The sequence below is a fragment of the Sceloporus occidentalis genome, unplaced genomic scaffold (assembly GCF_023333645.1).
Source record: "Sceloporus occidentalis isolate IW3139 unplaced genomic scaffold, rSceOcc1.0.p SCAF_6, whole genome shotgun sequence".
NCBI lineage: Eukaryota > Metazoa > Chordata > Lepidosauria > Squamata > Phrynosomatidae > Sceloporus > Sceloporus occidentalis.
The window spans coordinates 81,193,965-81,213,541 of record NW_028316986.1 but is presented as its reverse complement, the minus strand read 5'-3'; the positions used below and the strand labels follow the sequence as shown (position 1 = coordinate 81,213,541).

At 38.6% G+C, this 19,577-nt stretch overlaps 1 protein-coding gene across 1 annotated transcript in view; it reads left to right on the top strand.

Annotated features, from left to right (window-relative positions):
- CCDC170 (coiled-coil domain containing 170) overlaps positions 1–18,979 on the top strand; it is a 59,896-nt gene extending 40,917 nt beyond the window's left edge. Inside the window, exons 7-11 of the mRNA XM_089529467.1 lie at positions 2,023–2,223; positions 7,033–7,206; positions 7,780–8,022; positions 10,411–10,647; positions 18,462–18,979. Coding sequence (XP_089385593.1) covers positions 2,023–2,223; positions 7,033–7,206; positions 7,780–8,022; positions 10,411–10,647; positions 18,462–18,632 — 1,026 coding nt within the window. The 3' untranslated portion in view covers positions 18,633–18,979. The remainder of the gene's footprint in view (positions 1–2,022; positions 2,224–7,032; positions 7,207–7,779; positions 8,023–10,410; positions 10,648–18,461) is intronic.
- The last annotated feature ends 598 nt before the right edge of the window (positions 18,980–19,577 follow it).

The window sequence follows — 19,577 nt, the reverse complement described above, 5'->3', positions numbered from 1 at the left end:
ATTCATTTATATCCTGCCCTTCTCTCACTATGGGACACAGCATAGTTCATAAGTTAAAATCAAATACAGTTTAACCAATAGATAATACAAAAGTTTTGAAGCAAACCAATAAACAACCACATTATGGGTTGTTATTGTTTGGCTTGTTTTTTAGTTGTAGCTCTTCTGTTTGCTTGCTTTTGTTGCTGTTTTATGCAGTTCACGTCACTTCCACATAGCCTTTTCCCTTTGTATCTAAATTATGGGTAACATAATCCATTTGTGTCTGAAATGTTATAATCTTTGAGTGCTGAAGCTGTCAGAGGAAAAGTGAGCATTGCGTGCATAAATGCTTGCAAAATCAAGCCAGTTTGCAAACATAAGGACTACATCTGGCAGTCAGAGAGATAATTTAACATGTATTCTGAGGATGGAACTAAAGCTGAACAAATAAACACCCAAAACACTATAGAGTACAGTTATATTTAAATGGTTTTGTGAAGGTGGTGAGTGGCATCTGATAATAATAATTTTACCTATTAGCAGTTTCATGGGAGAGTTGTGCAACATAACAAAACAGCAGTTAAAACTTGCTTTTATGGTTCATATGGTTTTGTATAATCAGATTTAGTCTTCTTTTGGCTTTGGCCAGACTTGTTACAATTTAAAAAAATAAAAATTCTGTTGGCTTAAAATTGATGGGCTGAAAGCACACAGGTCTTTAATGTCCAAAACATTTTGCAGTATATTAACTGTGGTCCCTTCCAAAAAAATCAAGCCCTTACTTGCCTCCACCCTCAACTGTTTCAAGTGCCAGCAATTAGTAGGCCACACTCTTGTCTGTCTGTTGGACCAGAGTTTGGTGTTCTAGCAGAACTATTCAGCAAACATCTTGTACATGTTATTGCTGTGTGCTTTCAAAAAAGTCATTTCTGATATGACGACCTTAAGGCAAATCTATGAAAGGCTCAGATATAGGATGGGGGACACCCGGCTTGACAAGAGTACATGGGAAAGAGGAGCCTTAGTAGACCACAAGCTGAACATGAGACAACAATGTGATACAGCAGCTACAAAAGCCAATATGATCCCAAGTTGCATCAATAGGGGTATAGTGTCTAGATCAAGGGAAATAATTGTTCCACTCTATTCTGCTTTGCTCAGACCTAATCTAGAATACTGTGCCCAGTTCTGGGCACCACAATTCAAGAGGGATAGTGGCAAGTTGGAGTTTGTCCAGAGGAGTACAACCAAAATGGTGAAAGTTCTGGAAAACATGTCCCATGAAAAGCAGCCTAGGGACTGAGAATGTTTAGCCTGGGAAGGTTAAGAGGTGACATGATAACCATGTTTAAATATTTGAAGGGATGTCATATTGAGGATGGAGCAAGCTTGTTTTCTGTTGCTCCACAGAATACGACCTGGAACAATGGATGTAACCTACAGAAAAAGAGATTCATCTAAATATTAGGAAGAACTTCCTGACTGTAAAAACTGTCCAACATTGGAATATACTGCCATGGAGAGTGGTGGAGTCTCCTTCTTTGGAGAGTTTTAACCAGAAGCAGGATGGACATCTGTTGGGAGTTCTTTGATTGTGTATTCCTGTATGACAGGGAGTTAGACTGGATGGCTGTTGTGGTCTCTTCCAAATCTATGATTCTCTCAATGGAGCTTTCTTGGCAAGATCTGTACAGAAAGAGTTTGCCTTTGCCTTCTTCTGGCAGGGATTTCTACATGACCTTTCTGAAAGGGATTCTTACATGAGTAAAGAACAGGACCATTTTCTAAGCCCTATTGATCCAGATCCATCTAAACATTCTAATATGGAAAGATAATTTACAATCAAATATTACAGTACATAATGAAATTGAACCATAACTTCTTTTGAGCTATGTTTCTTCTAATTATTTTTTAATTCTTCCCCTGTTTGCTGAATGGAAGACAGTTATTCAACTGTTTCTCAAGCGGTCATGACGTCTTTGTCCCACAGATTAATTTCAAGCTCAGCCAGTGACTTGACTTTGCTTTCCCTTCCCCCAGATCGTATCTCAGCTCGAAGCCCAGATAACTAAACTTACCAAGACACTGGAGACTCAGAATGTGTTGCACCAGGAGGCTTTGCAAAGGACCAGAAAAGCTGAAAACAATTCTGAGACACTGCACAATCAATTGATGCGTCTGGAAGGGGAACTGGTGTCTGGGGATGTGATACGAGATGCTCTGAAGCTTGAGAAGCAAAAAGTAATAGCTTCTGTTTATAAGAAGGTCACAAGGCAAGCTAGACAGATGACTCAGTTTAATGACACATTGCTGAATGCATCACTTCTGTGACTGAACTAAATGGAGACACTCTCACTAATACCTTGAGTTGGGTGACATCCATTACATGAAGCTGTTGCGTTCATGTATATGCATTATGATAAACATATTCTTTTACACAAACAGCTCTTTCAGTATGTTTAGTGTGGGGACTAGATAATTCACAAGAGTTGGGATAACATGTGAAGCTAAGTGTTCTCCACTCAAGTATCTTATGCTGTATCGTAATGCCAAGGTAGGCTATAGGTAAAAACATTAATTTTTGGGTTTTGGAGTAGGAAGTAGATTATTATTATTATTATTATTATTATTATTATTATTATTATTTCTTACCTGCCTCTTCCCATGAATGAAGGGGGCGATGAGAACAATTAACAAACAACATCATTTAAAACATATCAGTTTAAACATACATCAATTTAAAAAGACAAATAACATTTAAAAAGACAACATTTAAAATCAATCATTTAAAATTCACAATTTATAAATCATCTGGATAAGCCTGCCAGAAGATATTAGTCTTTAATCCTATTTTAAACCCAGACAGCGTAATCAGCTGTCGAATCTCTTCAGGCAGGTCATTCCACAGTCTGGGGGCAGATGACAAAAATGTTCTCTGGCTGACAGTTGCCAACCTAGTCCTGGCAGACTGGAGTAAATATCTGCCAGTAAAGATGGGGTGTTTTCCCCCCTTTCCTTTCCTTTCCTTTCCTTTCCTTTCTTTTCTTTTCCTCTTTTTTCCTTTTTTCTTCCAGCTTGGAGTTCCATGAGATGCTGTGTTTGGGAATAAGTGTTGCATTGCTGGATCATCTGAAATCCAACATTCTTCCAACACATCACAGGACCACAGATGTATAGCAGTTGATCATCCGAAGCAGAAGTGAACATATACAAAAGACACAAAGCCATTTTTCAGCCCCTCTTGATTCTCAGTAGCTGCACTGACAGGGTCATCAATAACCAGAAGTAAAACCACTTCTGATCGTTTTCCAATATATTTTTCTGGTTTGATGTGAAGGACCAAAATAGCATTTATAGGCCAAAATAGTTTCCCTAGAGGCTATTTTTGGCTAAAACAACAACAATAGTCTTTTCTTGATTTTGATTTGGAGGTCAGGGGCCACTTAGAATGTGAATAATGAAATGCAACATTCTCCCTTCTCTAAAGCAAGGGTTAAAGCAAACCTTGAAAAATGAAACAATTTTAGTTCAGCCACCATTTTATGTCCCTTGCCAATTATATTACAGAATTCTAAAAGAAGCAATAAAGATGCACTAAGTTTTCTGAAGCAGTTTGTATGGCAATTGGAAACCAATGGAAAAAATTCCCCTCCATTGAAGCAACTGATCTGCTTCAAAGTTGCAAAGGGAATACCTGCACTTTGTTGATTAACTGAGGATGGACAGGTGGCTAGGTACACACAAGCTCTGTTCAGGCATTTCTCTGCCTGTTTTCTTCAACATGTTGGCAGGGGAATACCTAGCTGAATTCCCCCCCCCCCCCCCGCTTTTTATATATATTCCTAATGTGGAAATTCTGTGTCTCAAGAGGAGAGATTTGTTTTCATGTGGAACCTTTCCATGAAAACAAGACTCCTGCTTTTTCAAGTTCTTGCTCATACAGACAGCCTCCACACAAACAGAAACCCTTTTTTCTCTTGATATGTGTCTTTCAGTGATTGTTCTGCTCAGGTTGCCTCTTAGCTGATTTGTTCTCTGGGTCATCTTAAACCCAATCCTTCTAATTGACCTTGGCCCCAGTTTCAAAACTGTCTGCCTGTGTAAAACGTAGCTCTAGGACATGGTGGTTTTTTAAATAGACTCATAGGGCTGGAAGAGAACTATTGGAAGTCACTTTCCCAAATGAATCAAGGGAATGATTGTTCCATCAGAATTCCCAATGCCCCCCCAACATGCCAGGGAACTCTGTTACTGTAGCTTTGGAAGGGAATGAGACACTCTTTTTCAACTGGGTGTTTTCTGAAACAGTGTGCTATTGGTAGATGATTGTCTAGGGAAGACATGTTGATAATATAAAAATAGAATTCAGAAGAGGCTATGCTAGAGTCACTCAGTACAATACTTGAAAATACTATTTGTGACAAGTCTGACTGGACATCTAAGCTTTTTTGAGTAGTCAAGCTTTTTGAAATCTGGCTAACACTCTGCAACATCTTTGGGAGATGCTTTAGAAATAAAATAGTCTGTGTCTCTATACCATGGTTTAAACCAGTGATTCCCAAAGTGGTCCATGTGGACTCCCAGGGGTCCATGGGAGAGAAAAAAATTTGGGAACCTATGGTTTAAACAAACTAATCAGTGGAATTGTCCTGGGCCTTTACAGTTGTGACACCTTGATCTAGTTTTATGAGATGACTTTCACTTCAGAAGGCTCAAGGATGTGGGTAAGTCTGGCTGACCATCTGCATACTGTGCCTAGTCCCCTGTATTTAGCAGGGAAGGAATGTCCAGCTGAGAGAGGGCGCAGTGCTCAGAAACCTCAAAGTAAACTGGCAATGCCTGAAAGGATGTATGTTGAACCCAAAAGATAGGAATAACTATATTCATTTCCTGAACCAAGGTTCTTGAGCAGGTGTTCTAGACATTCTTGGATCAAACTGATATTTTTAGAACTACAGTGGACACTCCACATTTGCTGGGGTTAGGGGTGCAAGACTCCCATGAAAGTGAAAAAACGGTAAATAAAAAAACCACACTTTTTTTAACCTGAGAAGACACCTCTCTAGGAATCTCTGGGTCCTCCTGCATGGGCCTGTGGTCAACATCTGCCACACATTGACCATAGAATTGGACTGGAGGATCTACAAATATCTTGAGAATTGTTTTCTCTATCAATCTCTAAGTTCTCCAGTGTGACATCTGGAAGACATTGACAGTACAGTCATGCTGGAAGACTTAGGGATTCCTACAGAAAACATTAATTAAATCCATAACTAAAAGTCAAAGTTGCAAATGTGGAGGGACAGCTGTATTTTGATTTGGTTTCAAGCTGGGGTGTGGTATACAGTCTTCCTTAGTTATCCTGTGGGGCAAGGCGTTATGACATTACAGTTGTCCCTTCATATCTGTGGGAGATCCATTCCGGATGCCCCATGGATAAAAAATGCAGCACCTGAAGTCCTGTTGTCACTGATGGCAGTGTGACATGCATGCATCTGCTAGTGCGGCTGCGTGCACATACCTCCATTTAGAGAAATGGGGCTTGCCATCCATGGAAGCTCAAATCCATGGATGGCAAGCCCATGGATAGCAAGAGCCAACTGTATTTAATTTTTCTGGATCTCTGTGTGGTTTTCGATACCATCAGCTGGTAGTGTCTTTTTGGATAGGTTGCTGGACATCCATGTTGGGAATATTCATTTTCAGTGCTTCTGCTAATAATTGTATAGCTGGTTAAAGCAAGTGTGATTGGACAGTTTTGATTCCCCCTCTTGGCATGTCTGTTTTAAGTCCTGCAGGATTCTGTTCTTTTCCCTGCACTGTTTAAAATTTGAGTGATAGTAAGGTTATCTGAAATAAGATTTGGAAGAAGGTTTACATTAGTATGCAGATGACATTTAATTCTGTTTTCCCCTTTTATCAAATAAGACCCTGTGAGTTCTAAATTAGTACCTAAAGTGAATGCCTACCCTCTGTTGACTGTGCCTGGACTGATAAACTGCTCTTAAATGTAGTGGTTCTATTTAAATGCCATAACTAGTACAGTGTGTAGAACTGTCCAACATGAAATTTGTTGTTTTTTGGGGTTTTTTTAAGGCATGTAAGCTGGGGAATACTGGTGCATTTGCAATCAGTTTAAAGCCACATATACAATTAATTATATAGTGACATAATTAATAGAAATACACACCATAGGTTGGAATACTCTGAGGTTATCCATGTCTAACCTAAGATCCATTAGGTTGGAGTCAGACTAAGCCTGAATCCTATATAGACTAACCTAAGAAGAAGGCCCATGGAGCATTTCTCTGGGCTTTTATAGGATTGCGCTGTCTATTAAAGTTTAGTTCTAATGAAATTGCCAGGACTAGTTTATCATAACATAAGCCCCATTGAATTAAAGGGAAATAACATTAGTTAATTCAGTGTGGAGGCAACACTGTGATTTCAATGGATGTGCTCTCAATATGGTTAAGACTTGATTCCTACCCAATATGTAAATTTTGTATTCAGGAAACAATTGTATGTGTTCATCCTGAATTTACTGCCATTTTCATTCTGTCAGTAAAAATTCCTGTTTGAAAGAAGAATAATTCCTCTAGACATGAAATTTCTTAAACACATTCAGACATCTTCAAACTTTCTTAATGTTCCAGTTTAGTAATCTGTTTTTAAAAATGAACCAAAAAACCTAGTGTTTCCAGCTTTGGTTTTACATTTCTTTTGGGAAATGTAAGTTGGTATAAATTGCATTTCCTATCATTCATCAGATCAAAAGAATGCCACATGCAACAGAATAAATCCAAATTAAATGTTCTGTTCTTGATTAATTACATATGCCAGAAGATGTACGCTAAGACAGGTTGATTCATCCTTCCCCACTTCTGGCAAAATTCTGCAAGAAAAAAGATTATACAATGAAATAAGTAAATCCTACATCAAAGCAGTTACTAAAATATAAGAATCCAGGGTGTGTGTGTGTGTTTTTTTTTACACAATATGAGACTTTTTGTTTTTGCTTTTTATTTCTCTCCACATTTTTTTCTGAAGTATCTGAAGTTTCTGGATCAACTTTCTGAAAAGATGAATATAGATAAAATGGCAGCTGATATTGGATTTGATATGAGATTGGATGCAGTATTGGCTCGTGTGGAACAATTAATCAAACTGGAAGGAGACAAATTGACAGAAAACAAGATCGTAGCACGGAATCTGCAACGGAAGGTATGAGAAGTCGAGCAGGATTTAAGAATATTATCTGTCAAAAGAAGGCCCAGTAGCTGATAATTTACCTTGCTGAAGAATCAGAGTAGAATCGGTGAGAACTCAATTCAAATCCCATTTAGCCAAGATACTTGTGGGTGGCCTTTGGCCAGTCACAAATTTCCCCCATCTCACTGGTTTGTTGGAGGATAAATGGGGGAGGGTGACAACTATGTTGTATTATTATCTTGTATTATTATCTATTGTTTTATATGTATTTTGTAGAATGTACGCCATTGGCAGGTTTCATTTTTATTGATTTTATTTTTTGTATGTATAGCGCTGTGTAAATCTACAGTGCTATATAAATAAAGTATAATAATAAGAGGAAGAAATTTGAGAAAATTATTTTTGGACTAAAGCTCCCAGAATGATCTGGTCAATGACCATGCTGGCTGAGGGATTTGAGGTTCCAAAATTTGCTTTTCCACACCCTGGAGAAAAAGAAGCCTATAAATGAAAATAAAATTACCATTACATTTCAGAAATGAAATCTGACAGTACATGTTTATTCTCTCCTCTCCCCCCCAACAGCTGAAAACTCAGAAAGAGCAACTTGAAAACAAGGAGCTACACATGAAACTTTTGCGTCAGAAGATAGTTCAGCTTGAAGAAGAGAAGCAAGTGCGCACAGCCCTGGCAGTGGAAAGAGATGAGGCCAATCTCACTATTAGAAAGTTACAAAAAAAAGTGGATAGATTACAGAATGAACTTGCCTTAGCAAGAGAAGCAAACACAGACCTTAAGGTTAAATTGGCTGACACCAATGAATTGAAGGTGGGGAACAAAATTAATCTAGTTTTTTAAGCTGTGATTGGAAAGAGTACTAGTGCAAATGCATGATTTTGCATGGAAATGCTCCCAAAACTGTTTTCTTCATCCTGGTTATTCAGCAAAGAAAGCAATTCACAGTTTTTGTGGTTTTTTCGGGCTACGTGGCCATGTTCTAGAAGAGTTTATTCCTGACGTTTCACCAGCATCTGTGGTTGGCATCTTCAGAGCATGCTGGCATGGAAGAGAGTTATATACTGTGTGATACTGGGTAGGGAGGAGTGATCTCCATGTTAATTTGTCTTTTGTTCTGTTGTTGATGGTCAGGCCTCAGGATGGGGGGATATGCAAAGAGGATTAGTGTCTACTTAATTAGTGATCATTGTCTGCTGGGAAAGCCCCATGTTGACCATGCCAACAACTGTCAGGTCAGAATGCACAGGGAAGCCATTGAAATCCACAAACACCTGGACAACTTCAACAGGAAAGAAGAAACCCTTAAAGTGAACAAAGTTTGGCTACCAGTCCTGAAAAATAGCAAAACCAGGACTCAGCAAATGCAAATGAAAAACCACTCAGGGTTAGGGGCTTTTTTTAAAAAAACTTTTTTTTATAAAGTAAATTTTCCAAGCTCTGTCAACAGTTGGCAATATGTAATGTTTGCATGAGACAGTACATGTATTGGTAAAGATCAACAACCATCATGCAATCTGATGCAAACAGAAACAATTGGTCTGTACTTGGGTAATTTTATATAAGGTGAAAAAGTTGCAGCATTAAACCATTCCACACAAATAGAAATAATGTTTTCATTTGATGGTGCTAAAAGGTGAACAACCTTTTAATATTGCCTGAAGTAGACTCATTTGCACTTCCTAATGTTCCTAATGTTCTGTCTAGTCTTCCCCATGCATTTTAAACAGATTTTCACATTTTACTGCTATTTTCTCATTTTCTATCAAGATAAAGAGCAGTATATTTTGGTCTAGGAGTTGAAGGTTTCAATTCTTCACACACTATGGCCAGTCTGAGCCCCTGAGCAACTGTACTACGTGTCCAGGCTGGCACAAAGTGCCGGTCTGGATCAGGCCTCACTTGGGTAAAATACTCTTGGAGGCCAGGGTTTGAATCTCCACTTGGCCATGGAAAACCACTGGGTAACTTTTGGCAAGTGACTTTCTTTCAGCCGCAGATGAAGACAATGAAAACCCCCCTCTGAAAATACTGTGCCAAAAAAATCTACAGGGCCACCATAAGTAGAAAACCACTTAATAACACAGAATAGAAAGAGGGTTAATTTTTAGTAGAGTGTTTGTGTATTTTGTGCTTTATATGCTTTTTTGGTTTTGCATTTTATGAAGCCATTGTGGGTACACTGGGGTAGAGGAGTGATATACAATTAAGAACTTATTTCTTTAATTTATTGGGTCATCACGTATTCTGCATAAAGACAAGTGCATATAATCTGATAGAATGCAGAGTACTAGACATTCAGTTATTTCCTCCTTTCTTCCTGTTCAAATACTTATCATTTCACACTAACCTTCAATGTTCTAAATTACTTTGTCCCAACAGATCATTTTCTTTGCAAGAAAATGTTTGACATCAAAGCTGCAGCTCTCAATCAACTCAGGGCATACAACAGGCAACTCCAAAGCCTCTGTCTTATATTTTGGTTGCCACAGATAGCAATGGAGTATGTTTAATATCCCCCGCCACCCTTTTCCCTGTTTAGCAATATGATGGGAGTCAGAAACAACCAGGAATCCTGTGGCAATTTCAAGGCTGACAAGTTAATTGTTCCATAAGTTTTAATGGACTAGAACCCACTCCATCAGATGCATGGAGTGATGGCCTCAATAAATGTTGCCAGACAGCCCTTAAACCAAAATATATTTGGCTAAGCTACACAAGAAATCTTTTATTAGCTCTTCTAAAATGAATCTTTTCCCTCCCTTAAAAGCAGTCGCACATGCTCTGATTTTGTCTACAGAAGTGGTACTGGGAATTTTTTTTTAAAAAAACAACAACCCTTGCTTCACACAATTTCCCATCTAAATTGCTCCCTTTAGCCGTTATTTGCAGTGTGAGAAGAAATATGCAGTGTTTTTCTATCAAGATAAAAAGCAGTTTAAAGAAGGCAATTTATATCAGGGAAAAGAGCACGGGTGAGAAGAAGGTTAATACACCATCCTCAGCACTGCTGTTTCAGTAAAAATTGGAGTCCACTGTGGCTGCTTTTAAGTTAAAAACATATACTTCTAGAATTGTCATCATAGATTCTCTCTCCCCCCCCCACACCTTTCCATCAGCCTGACATCTCTTCTTCCTTAGGCTGCTTGTCCCAGTGTTTACAGCCTTACTGAGGCAATCCCTTCTGGAATTTATTCACAGATCAGAACGCTGGAACAGGACAAAACCATAGAAGATCTAAGCAAGTCCCAAGAGAAACTGGAAAAGATGAAGGTGAAGGCTGAAAGGCAGCTGACCTCTGTTAAGTCTGAGTTACATGTTGTAGAGCGGGAAGCAAAGGAAGATAAAGAGAAGGCCAAAAATATGTTGGAATCTGTTACCAGTGAACTGACAATGCTTAAATCTGCTTTAGAAGAAGTAACAAAAAGAAAGAGACAAGTATGTGCCTCTACAGCTAAGTAATTTGGTGTCTGAAACAATTTAGTGTGTACACATCATTGTTGCATTTCTTTTAGAATTACTGAATAGTGTGTTAAGAAATCCCAGCACCAACCTTGTGTTTCTTCTGTGTCGACAAGCGAGGACTTTTTTTCTTTGTTTTTGGTTGTGTCTGAACTGCAGAATTAATACAGTTTCATCGAATCATAGAATCGTAGAGTTGGAAGAGACCACAAGGGCCATCCAGTCCAACCCCTGCCATGCAGGAACTCTCAATAAAAGCATCCCTGACAGATGGCCATCCAGCCTCTGTTTAAAGACCTCCAAGGAGGGAGACTCCACTACCCTCCAAGGGAATGTGTTCCACTGTTCAACAGCCCATACTGTCAGGAAGTTCCTCCTAATGTTGAGGTGGAATCTCTTTTCCTGTAGCTTGTATCCATTGTTCCGGGTCCTGTTCTCTGGAGCAGCAGAAAACAAGCTTGTTCCCTCCTCAATATGACATCCCTTCAAATATTTAAATAGGGCTATCATATCACCTCTTAATCTTATCTTCTCAAGTCTAAACATCCCCAGCTCCCCGAGTCTTTCCTCATAGAGCATGGTTTCCAGACCCTTCACCATTTTAGTCACCTTCCTTTGGACATGATTCAGTTTCTCAGTGTCATTTTTGAACTGTGGTGCCCAGAACTGGACACAATATTCCAGGTGGGGCCTGACCAAAGCAGAATAGAGTGGCACTATTATTTCTCTTGATCTAGACACTATACTTTTACTGATGCAGCCTAAAATTGCATTGGCTTTTTTAGCTGCTGCATCACACTGTTGACTCATGTTCAACTTGTGGTCTACTTGGACTCCAAGATCCCTTTCACATGTAGTCTCATTCAGCCAGGTGTCCCCAATCCTATATCTGTGCATTTCATTTTTCTGCCCTAAGTGCAGTACCTTACATTTCTCCGTGTTGAATTTCATTTTGTTAGCTTTGGCCCAGTTTTCTAGTCTATTCGGGTTGTTTTGAATTTTGATCCTGTCCCTGGAGTATTAGTGATTCCTCCTAATTTGATGTCATCTGCAAATTTGATAAGTCTGCCCCCAATTCTGTCATCCAAGTCATTGATAAAAATGTTGAATAGCACTGGGCCCATGACAGAGCCCTGTGGAACCCCACTGGTCACTTCTCTCCAGGATGAAAAGGAGCCATTGTTGAGCACCCTTTGGGGTCAGCCAGTCAACCAATTACAAATCCATGTAAGAGTTGCCTTGTCTAGCCCACATTTCACTAGCTTGTTTGCAAGAATGTCATGGGAAACCTTGTCAAAGGCCTTACTGAAATCAAGATATACTATAGCCACAGCATTCCCTTCATCTACCAAGCTGGTAATTTTACCAAAGAAAGAGATAAGATTTGTCTGGCATGACTAGTTTCTCTGGAACCCATGTTGACTCTTTGTGATTATGGAATTGCCTTCTAAATATTCACAGACTCTCTGTTTAATGATCTGCTCTAGAATCTTTCCTGGTATAGATGTCAGACGAACTGGATGACATTATTGCCAATGGCTCCGATATTACATTAGCCAGCTCTATTAATACTCTTGGATGTAGTTCATCAGGTCCTGGAGATTTATATTCATATAAATTAACCAGGTATTCCTGTACTATCTCTGTACTTATTCTGTACTGAATTTCCTCTATTCTGTCCTCTGTTCCATTTCCCTCAGGTTGAGCACCCTTTGCCTTTTCTGAGAAGACTGAAGCAAAGAAGATGTTGAGTAATTCTGCCTTTTCTCTGTTTTCTGTTAGCATTTTGCCATCTTTTCCATGCAGTGGCCCTACCATTTCCTTTTTCTTCCTTTTGCTATGGACATATCCAAAAAAGCCCTTTTTATTGTTCTTAATCTCTCTAGCAAGCCTGAGTTCATTCTGCGCTTTAGCTTTTCTGACTTTACCTCTACACAGGCTAGCTATTTGTTTGAATTCCCCTTTGGTGATTTACACATTTTTCCATTTCTTATACATGTTCCGTTTAAAACTTAGCTCAGTAGAAAGTTCCTTAATCATCCATCCTGGTTTCTTAAGACACTTCCCATTTTTCTTCCTCATTGGAACTGTTTTAAATTGTGCCTTCAGTATCTCCCTTTTGAGAAACTCCCATCCATCCTGAACTTCCTTCTCTTTTAGTATTCCTGACCATGGGATCACCCCCAGTATTTCTCTACGTTTACTGAAATCAGCTCTCCTAAAGTCTAGAATGTGTGTCTGACTCTGCCTGGCTTCTCCTTTCCATTGTATAACAAATTCCAGGAGAACATGGTCACTTCCACCTAATGATCCCACCACTTCAACCCCATTAACCAAGTCATCCTTTTTGTTTAGGATCAGATCCAAAATAGCTGACCCCCTTGTTGCCTCTTCCACCTTTTGGACAATGAAATTGTCTTCAAGGCAAATGAGGAATTTGCTAGACCTTGAGGATTTGGCTGAGTTTGAATTCCAGCAAATATCAGGATAGTTGAAGTCACCCATCACTACTACATCTCTCCTTTCTGAGTGTGCGGTCATCTGTTCTAGAAAGGTGTCATCCAATTCCTCCATCTGACCTGGGGGGTCTGTAGTCGATGCTCACCATAACATCCTTGTTGTTTCCCTCTCTTTTAATTTTTATCCAGATGCTCTCCACCTGGCTTCCAGTACTGATGTCCTGGCCCTCTTCACTGGTGTAATTATCACTGACATATAGTGCTATTCCTCCTCCTTTCCTGTTTGGCCTATTTCTCTTAGAAAGGTTATACCCCTCTATTTCTACATTCCAGTTATATGCCTCATCCCACTAGGTTTCAGTGATGCCTATTAGATCATATGTGCTTTGTTGTAGGAGTTCGAGTTCATCTTGCTTATTTCCCATGCTCTGTAGAGACATCACAGACCATGGGTCCTCTTTACTTGCTGCCTGTGCAAGTATTTTTGCCTCCCACTGTTGGGTCCTTGCACTATTTGTCTTGTTTACTCTATGTCAGTTTGACTATTTTCTCCATCCCTTTCGCCTTCCATAATATTGTCTCCCTCCCCACGGAACTCAGTTTAAAGCCCTCCTGATCTAGTTCTTGAGACTGTTGGCAAAAACGTTTCTTCCCAACTGGCGTGAGATGCAACCCATCCATTGCCAGAAGTCCCCCCTCATGGAACCGCAGCCCATGATCAAAGAATCCAAATCGTTCTTGGCAGTATCATCTGCGGAGCCAGTTGTTTACATCTCCCTTCCTGGACCATGCCCTTCAACTGGCCGAAGAGACGAGATGACAACTTGTGCATCCATTTCTTTCAGCTTCCTACCAAGAGCCTCGTACAGTGCGCCCGCATCATATGCGGCTTTCAGCATACGCTGAAAGCAGGGGGCAAGAGGCGGCGCGTCCCATTAAGAACAGACATCTAAGATGGTAAAGAATGATATGTGAGGGAAAGGGGGGGTGGAAGTGAAGAAATGTGATAATACTGTAATGCGAAAATGTAAATATATATGTGTATTTTTAGCTCTTCAATTAAAAAAAAAGAATAATGGGGCGCGCACATATGGCGTGCACACCACCGTGCCACTTAGTTACTGAAGTTTAAACTACAAGCTACAGATATATTTATATGATTTTTTTAAAATAAATAAATAATGGCATGCACTTTCCTAGGGTTCCCTTAGAGGGTATGACAAGTTTCAGGTGTCTAGATTTCATAGTCTTGATGCTGCTGCAGAGACAGACGCACACTTTTCTTTATTAATATAACATTATATTTAAGAAACCTATATGAAAAATATATACAGATACATCCCCTCTTTAAGAGGTCTTTTATCTCTAATTTTCACTCTGAAAAGCTTATTGAATGATGAATTTTCAGGAATTTATATCCTGTGAAGTTCTTGAGCTAGATGAAAGAGACAATAATGAAGCTTTTATAGACTGCAAGAATAGCTGAAATGAAACAGTGCATAGAAATTACTGTTGAGTCTTCAGTTAACCCACAGTTGACCAGGCATTCTCCTTTAAGGATAAGTGATTACACTGAGTTCTGTTTATTGAAATAACAGTAAGAGCATTGACTGTATTGAGTAAGGACCCAGACAGCAACAGTGACAAGACCATACTGACTAAAATTTCAGCAGAAAAATTCATCTAATCAATGGTAATAGGAAACAGCATTCAGTACAGTTCCATACTGGATGTCAAGCCCACCAACCATGGTGGTTGGAAAGAGCAGGCAAGGGAAGTTTTGCTAATAACAAAATTGCAGACCCTGATGCCAATTTGGTTGGAGATCAGGTGGTGCGAAATAGGAAGGGATACAACAGATCCTAGTGCCTAAAAAGGAGGGACAGTTGATTATTAGATTCCACAAGACTTGTTGAATTATTCTAATCTAGAATTTGGAGAAACCCTGTAGAGTTTTATGGTTCCTCAGGACAGCTTGCTCTAAGCTACTCTAAGGGACTTTGCTAACTGAAACAAATACCACAGAGGCCTGCCAATAGGATGCCAACAAGATTCTGAAGTTTTGCATAGTTTTAAAATCTGTAGATAAAATACATCAGTGTAACATGATAGTTGGCCTTTTGGCCTGCAAATTTAGCCAGCTGTTATAAATTCTATGATTGCTTCATATCCACACTTTTATCCATGTTTTTCACCAGCAGAGGCTTTTTTACCACTTGTTATTGCCACACAGGGGAGAGGGATTTGGGATCATGACTGGGAAGGGAAGGACAAAACTACCTTGTGGCTAGACCCAACCTAAATAAGTGGATGCACATATACTTTAGAATAAACAAGACATAAAATAATTGCTTTCTGTATATTTAATGTGCAGTTTGACCACAGTCTGTACTTCCCTTTTTTTCGTCTTCCCCAATTCATTCACTTTTTTGATATGAAATAGAATTTTTCATTCTACTTCAAATGGTCCAGTGGGTCAGTTGTTTATCTCAACTGTTTTAATTATACTGTTGGAATCCACTTTGATTCCTTTGGAATACAAATCATCATCATCATCATCATCATCATCATCATCATCATCATCATCATCATCATCATTAGTCTTTCCTTTAAGATACAGACTGAAGAAGCACAGCCTCTTTCCAAATCCTAAAAGATAGATGGCCATAGAGGGAAACTCACCATTACACCATGATGTTCATGGTGGCTCCCAACTCTTAACACAGAGTACGCTAACTGTGCACACATAGAACAGATGTCCCTGCCATTATGCACAGATATAAGCATTTGGTTTGTAGAGAGCACTTCATTTCATAATAAACAGACCCATGTGTGCATTTTTCAAAACTTGTCATTATGTGGAAAATAAGAATAATGCAGTCTGTTATATTAAATGTCACCTATTTTGATAATACCAGATTAAAGAGCACACAACAATTTCAGTCATTTGGGAAATGACCTTTAGAAAACAATGAACCACAAACAAAGATCTGAACATGTTTTGACATTACTTTAGGTCATGCAATGAAGTGTATAATATTAATGGTGTGACTATATTATTAATTACACAGAACTTCATCTTTGTTTCCTTCTGTTTTGACTAAATTCTATTGTATTTTCAAACTTTGTGTATTTGGCAAAAGGCAATCATGATAAACTGCATCTTGAACTGGGGGCTGAAGAAAACCTCAACTGAACACATCCATGCAGTGTCCTAGCTGACTATCCATATAAACCCTTGTTTTTCATGGTGATAAATCTGGGTTGTACTGCTTTGGATTTCCCACTGGCAAGATTGCTTGCATGTCTCTGTATAGAAAGTTAGATGTCAGGGAGAATGGATTTTAGAATTACTTACTACTTTTCAACAATCCATCAATTTGCATATGTTTCTTGTGAAGTTCACAAAACAGTGAATAAAATACAATATCTGAATATCAAATACAGTTATTAAAATACCTTTGCACTGTCAAACTTAACCCACAGGATTATTTTTATTCCATGGCATAATCTCTTTCTTTCCTAGGAAATCAGCTATATTTTTCATTTTAAAAAGTAAAAACATAACCACGTAATTGCTGAAGATTTAAGAGACAAGATAGAGTATGACTTAGGCTAAATCTGCACTGCAGAAATAATGCAGTTTGATACTGTTTTAACAACCATGGATCCATGCTATGGAATCCTGGGATTTGTAGTTGAGGCACCAGAGCTTTCTGACAGAGAAGACTAAATACTCACAAAACTACAAATCCCAGAATTCCATAGCACTGAGCCATGGCAGTTAAAGCAGTGTCAAACTGTATTATTTCTGCAGTGTCTTTTATGGTAGCACTTCTTTTTAGGTATACAAAAACTGCATGATGCTTTATTACCAGAAACGAGGAATTTCTGTTTTATCTAAAGCTCAAATTTCCAGTTGCAAGAGCTGTGTGAAATCTGATTGCATGAATCTCACTGATACCTCTTGCATAATCACTGAGAGATGACCTGTAATGGAACTTTCTTCCTCCCTGTGGCTATTATGTGGCCTTAAAGGGGGAAAATATCTTTCTTTCAAGGTTGCTTTGGAGAGTGGTGGACTCTTCTTTTCTGGAGGTGTATGGCCTCCTTTTGGGAGTGCTTGCGTTTCGTAATCCTGCATGGTAAAGGGCTGGACCGGATGGTCTTGCAGTACCTACCTGCTATGTGATTCTGTGATAATTCTAAGGTACAGTCTACTTAGCAGTGAAGTGCAAATTTAGACCTTGAATCACTTTTTTAAAAAAAAATGTCACAAGCATCTCTTGTTAAAATATTAGCCTTTTGAAATATAGGGTACCCTCACTAGTGCTAGAATACATGCTTATATGGATTGAGTATCACTTTAACCTTACCACTTCCTTAAACGTTAACATAATATTGTGTTCCTAATACTAAATTTGGGAAGTATAGCACACAAAGAGCTCTTTATTATCTGGAGTGATTCCTAGATGTGACTGAATGGTTTAATGAAGGCATTCCAAGCAGCTGGGACTACAACACATCATGTCATCCAGGCAGTTGTAAAGTGGTCTTAATGCAACCCATGGACAAAGAAAAAAATTGTTCAAGCTCCAATTACCAATTCTTTTGAAATGTGTAATGCAAAACTGAGTGCAGCACAGTCTTGTTTATGAGTCATAACAATGCATCTGAGCCATTGAATAATTTTCAAGTGGGCCATTGCCATTGGTTTTACAAAAATTATTAATAAAACAAATATGGTTATCACTCTTATCATTGGATGGTTGGAAAAAGAGGCCTACAATTTAATTTTTACTACCACTTTTTTTTTTTTGAGGGGATGGAGTCAGGCTTTGCAAAGCATGCCATACTTCTATAATCCCAATCTTGACAGTTTTATTTGTTTGCTTTCTATGATTTATACCCTCCTCCTTCAGGAGCCACTTGATGTCCCTAGGGAAGCTTACATAAATAATAAAAACACACAGAGTTACATATTACAGTAGCCAGCCATAATAAGCAGGGTTTTTAAAAAAACAAAAATAGCAAAAAAAATCAGCAGCAGAAGAGAAATATCATTTAAAAGAATCAAAAGAATTGTCTGGCACCAAAATGGCAAGATAGTTGAGTTCCTGTGATGGAAGGGAGCCACTAGAGTTTGGAAATGTTTCTTTTTTATTATTATTTTCATGCCTAGAATCCCACAGCAGCATGACATGTGGGCTACAAGCTTTGGATGGCTAGGATAACCTTTCAAAGAGCTTCAGATGACGATCTCAGTGAGTGGGAAGATGGTTGCAGGAGAAGATACTCAATCTATCATATTTCCCCCCTTTGTTCTCATAGCTGTCAGACTTCAGAGAAGTCATCTCCCGTATGCTGGGCCTCAATATTACCACTGTTGCTCTTCCTGAATATGAAATAATTACTCGTCTGGAGGACCTGATCCATTCTCATCAGCATCGTCTTGTTCCTTGTGCCTGCTTCAAAGATGGACGATTGCAGCTTCTTCACTGAAAGAAGGCAGTGGAATTTCCTTTTTCTGCTTGTCCTCTTCTCTTTGCCAATGTAAATGTTCCAGAACTTGACTCCAGAGCACTAAAACACTGTTAGTCCACTGTTTAACAAAATCCTGTTCTCCAAGTGTGAAAGTCTTTTAATAGTGTCAGTACTACTTTTTCTCAATGTGAACTTTAAGTACGCAGGAAGTATTTTAATAAACAGTATTTTCTTTATTGCTGAAAAGCTTATGTACTCAGTCTCAAGAACTGAAAGAACACAGTAATCATTATTATCTAGGAATGGAAGCTCTACTCATTGACATTGCCTGAGCTCAGTGTTGAACATTTCCACCTGAAATCTTTCTGGAGGTAAATATGCAGGGGGGGTGGGGTGGGAAATTAGTTTGATAATGATTTAATTTTTTCTACATATAACAGAGTGTAATTGGGAAACATTTTAAACTGCTATAATGTTTTATTTAAAAACAAATCGAAAGATAGTGTATCTGTGACTGTTTCCCTCATATTAACTGTCAATTTTACAATATTTGCTTTTCTTATGGAAGTGTACTAGCATCTATGTTAGTCTAGCCAAAACAAATAAAAATAAGTCTAACATGAACAAAGTTCAGAGAGTTTTTGAACTGTGCAATGTAATTAGCTGCCTGATGAAAACAAAACCTTAATATCTCCCCAATTTTGGGATGAGAAAAATATAGTGACAGTAATTTTCACCTGACAAGTTAATATTATTTAAACTCCCATTTGGATTTTCTACACCTAAGTTTATATCAAGATTCATTCATAGGTTCCACAGAAATTTAAATTGTGTATTTAGCAAATACAGTGCCATAACAGTATAGCCTACTGTAAATATGACTGGGAGTCAGGGGCCAGCCCAAGCCGATAGTTGTGATTTGTGTGTCTCAATGAAACAAGGTAGAGCATCAATCTATTGGTT